Here is a 4,243-nt window from a genome sequence, read left to right on the forward strand (position 1 = left end):
AAAAAGGTTTGATCTTTGGCGAAAATGATAAAAATGGTTGAATTTAATTCTGATATATGATTAAGAATATATGATTTCGAAATGTTTTTATTTTTTATGTTCTTAAGTTTATGTCCCTTAAAGCAATTTAATTTTGTGATTAATTTAATTTTTTTTTTTTCGTTTTGAAGCTGAGCACATTGACATCTGACAGAGAGCATTTTTTGAGGTCATTATTTGAGGATGTAAATATACCTATATACAATCAACTCTTTAAGTATATCATTTGAAAAATTTACGAAAGTCAAGAAAATGAAAGAGAAAGACTCTTCGTATACTATAATCATCATTTAATTAACTAGTTTTTTCTTAATTATTAAATTATTAAATAATAAATTAAATTAAAAAAATTTAAGTAATTCAAATGATGTAACTGTCTACATCGCCTAAATAGTATAAAAATATAATATAAATAACGGTACTCTTTGTCAAATAAATCATATAGATATAGAAGAAGACAAAATCCAAAGTTACCATTCAAAACAGAACGGCTGCGTGTTTTATTTTAATTGGATCATACATATGTGGAAAAAGCAAACAAGCCAACTCAGAGTCGAACCGCTCTCCAGAAGTCTCTGGTGTGACCTTCGACGGTTCGACATCTCCCACTGATTTTTCCGACAACCTCCCAGTCCCTTCCACCACCTTCTCTTCCTTTCCCATGAAGCCCTCCACGAACCCTACTCACCCATATAAATTTGAACCCCCAAACCCTGCCTCACCGTCAAACCAAAAGCATACCAGACAACCACAAAATTCAAATTTCCAGAGCAACCAGATTTTGCTTCCTTTTTCGTTGTTTTCATAAACCAGTTATTCAATAGTTTCTCACTGATTTGTTGTCCATGGCTGCAAAGACGCAAGGCAAGGCCATCGGCATCGACCTCGGCACCACCTACAGCTGCGTCGGGGTGTGGCAGAACGACCGCGTTGAGATCATAGCCAATGACCAGGGAAACAGGACCACCCCTTCCTATGTTGCCTTCACCGACACGGAGCGTTTGATCGGCGATGCAGCCAAGAACCAAGTCGCTATGAACCCCCAAAACACCGTTTTCGACGCCAAGAGACTCATCGGCAGGCGGTTCTCCGACCCTTCTGTCCAGAGCGACATGAAGCACTGGCCTTTCAAGGTCGTTGCTGGTCCTGGCGACAAGCCCATGATTGTGGTAAATTACAAAGGCGAAGAGAAGCAGTTTGCGGCGGAAGAGATATCGTCAATGGTGCTGACTAAGATGAGGGAGATTGCCGAGGCTTATTTGGGTCACCCTTGCAACAATGCTGTGGTCACTGTACCTGCTTACTTCAATGACTCGCAGAGGCAGGCCACAAAGGACGCGGGCTCCATTGCCGGGCTCAATGTGATGAGGATTATCAACGAGCCTACTGCTGCTGCCATTGCTTACGGTCTTGACAAGAAGGGATCTCGGAGTGGCGAGAAGAATGTTCTTATTTTCGATCTCGGTGGCGGGACTTTCGATGTTTCTTTGCTTTCAATTGAGGAGGGAATCTTCGAAGTGAAGGCTACTGCTGGTGATACTCATCTTGGTGGTGAGGATTTTGACAACAGGCTTGTCAATCACTTTGTGGCAGAGTTTAAGAGAAAGCACAAGAAGGATATTAGTAGCAATGCCAGAGCCTTGAGGAGGTTGAGGACTGCATGCGAGAGGGCGAAAAGGACTCTGTCTTCCACCGCTCAGACCACCATTGAGATCGATTCGCTCTACGAAGGTATTGATTTCTATTCTACAATTACTAGGGCGAGATTTGAAGAGATGAATATGGATTTGTTTAGGAAGTGTATGGAACCTGTTGAAAAGTGTTTGAGGGATTCCAAAATCGACAAGAGTCGGGTTGATGAGGTTGTTTTGGTTGGTGGGTCAACGAGAATTCCTAAAGTTCAGCAGCTTTTGCAAGATTTCTTCAATGGCAAGGAATTGTGCAAGAGCATAAACCCTGACGAGGCCGTTGCTTATGGTGCTGCTGTTCAAGCTGCAATTCTAACCGGCGAAGGGAATGAGAAGGTCCAAGATTTGTTGCTTCTTGACGTCACTCCTCTCAGCCTCGGTCTTGAGACTGCAGGTGGTGTCATGACGGTCTTGATTCCGAGAAACACCACCATTCCTACCAAGAAGGAGCAGATCTTCTCTACCTACTCCGACAACCAGCCAGGAGTGTTAATTCAGGTGTATGAAGGAGAGAGGGCTAGAACCAAGGACAACAACCTCCTCGGTAAATTTGAACTCACGGGCATTCCTCCGGCGCCAAGAGGTGTCCCTCAGATCAATGTCTGCTTTGACATTGATGCAAATGGTATCTTGAATGTGTCGGCGGAAGACAAGACTGCTGGAGTGAAGAACAAGATCACCATTACCAACGATAAGGGAAGATTGAGCAAGGAAGAGATTGAGAGAATGGTGCAGGAGGCAGAGAGGTACAAGGCTGAGGATGAGGAGGTGAAGAAGAAGGTAGATGCCAAGAACTCCCTCGAGAATTTCGCATACAACATACGGAACACCATCAAGGATGAGAAGATCGCTGGAAAATTAGATCCTGCAGACAAGCAGAAGATTGAGAAGGCCATTGACGAGGCAATCGAGTGGCTAGACCGGAACCAGTTGGCCGAGGTGGAGGAATTTGAGGATAAGCAAAAGGAGTTGGAGGGATTGTGCAACCCGATTATTGCCAAAATGTATCAAGGTGCTGGTGGGGATGTGCCGATGGGCGGTGGTGCTCAGATGCCTGGAGGTGGAAACGCTAGCTCTGGTGGTGGATCAGGAGCCGGACCTAAGATTGAAGAGGTTGATTAAGCTTGAAGAGGTTTCTAAGCGACGTTCAGCTTGTGAACTCTGCTCTTTTTATGCTGAGTTATCTTGAGTTAGCAGATGCGGAATAATGCAGAGCTGTAGCTATAGGAATTATGAGAGGGTTTGTATAATATTATTACTGATTTATGTTTCAGCGTCTTCTGGAATCAAATTAAAACCACGTTTCCTCAAATTTCAAAGAATGTACTGATTTTTTAGGTTTCTATTCGGACTCTCTTAGATCATGATAAGAACCGTGTGGAAGAACGGATTTCCTGTTAGTCGTGTAGATTAATAAGGCACTAACTGATAGCTGGAATTCAGTTAGGAATATGCTAAAGGGACGTTCCTGTTCACAAGCTTATACGGTCACTTGATCACTAGGCCTCCCACACAACCTTATGCATTCACTTGATCCCTACACCTATCACTATTATTGAGTATAAGGCACTGCGCGAGTAGAAAGCCTCTCTCGTCTGTTTCCCTGTGCATTCATCCCAACTCCAATGGTATCTTCAGGTACATGTATTTCAGTTGAACAATGTTTTAAACAACTCGCCTCGGGGTGCGCCTAGGGTGCCCTTGAGGCTGGGCGGAGAGGCAAACGCCTCAGTTTTGCTGGAGTAGGCGAAATGCTTCGCCGGAGACGCCAAGGCGGCGGAGGCGCGCCTAAGGCGTCTGGACGCCTTGTTAGACTTTTTTTTTTTTTTTTTTTTTTTTTTTTAAACCATCCAAACCCAAAACGACGTCTTTTGAGTAAGGATTTTCAGTCTTCATACCATACCTTCGAATTCGATCCCATTTTTCTGCCTCTGCCTTTTGCCTTTTGCCTAGTTGTTTCTTCTTCTCCCGCATGCCAGAAGCCCAGAGGCTTAGAACACCGGTTCGGTCGCCACGCTGCCACGCCGCCATCACCCCGCCACCGTCACCTCAGCACCATCAACCAAGCCCCGCCGTCAGCAAAATCCCAAAAGTTAGGGTTTCTGAAATTAGGGATTTAGTTTTCTGGGGAAGGTTTTGCTATAGAGGGGTTAATAGTTAGTTAGACAGAAAAGTTTTAAATCTGCCTCTGCATGCTCTGCCTAACTAAGAAGTTTTCTGGGGTTTTCTGGGGAAGGCTTGTCGAAGGCTTTATGCGAGAAAACCTTCACCTCATAATTAATAGCCTTCACCTCATAATTATTAATATCTCATATGAAAGAAAACCTTTTAATTTACTAGTATTCTTGAAAAATAAAAAGTAAAAAACTTTTCAATTTACTAGTTCTCAAGAAAATTGACACTAAATATTGTGATAGGGCTTTTAATCGCTAAAAGACAAAACAGGGATGCCAATGTACATACAAAGTGTTCATTTAAAAAATAGAGAAAAAATTTTACCCGCTACACACTATTTC

At 43.2% G+C, this 4,243-nt stretch overlaps 1 protein-coding gene across 1 annotated transcript; it reads left to right on the forward strand.

Annotated features, from left to right (window-relative positions):
- Nucleotides 1-686: 686 nt before the first annotated feature.
- LOC137709394 (heat shock 70 kDa protein-like) lies at nucleotides 687-2,961 on the forward strand. Its single transcript, XM_068448486.1, has one exon. The coding sequence runs from the start codon at nucleotides 885-887 to the stop codon at nucleotides 2,847-2,849; it is 1,965 nt and encodes a 654-aa protein (XP_068304587.1). The 5' UTR covers nucleotides 687-884; the 3' UTR covers nucleotides 2,850-2,961.
- Nucleotides 2,962-4,243: the final 1,282 nt, after the last annotated feature.

Source organism: Pyrus communis, chromosome 11 (genome assembly GCF_963583255.1).
Source record: "Pyrus communis chromosome 11, drPyrComm1.1, whole genome shotgun sequence".
Classification (NCBI taxonomy): domain Eukaryota; kingdom Viridiplantae; phylum Streptophyta; class Magnoliopsida; order Rosales; family Rosaceae; genus Pyrus; species Pyrus communis.

Excerpts from the sequence above, each read along its gene's own strand:
- LOC137709394 (XM_068448486.1), top strand. The coding sequence starts at position 885 with ATGGCTGCAAAGACGCAAGGCAAGGCCATCGGCATCGACCTCGGCACC.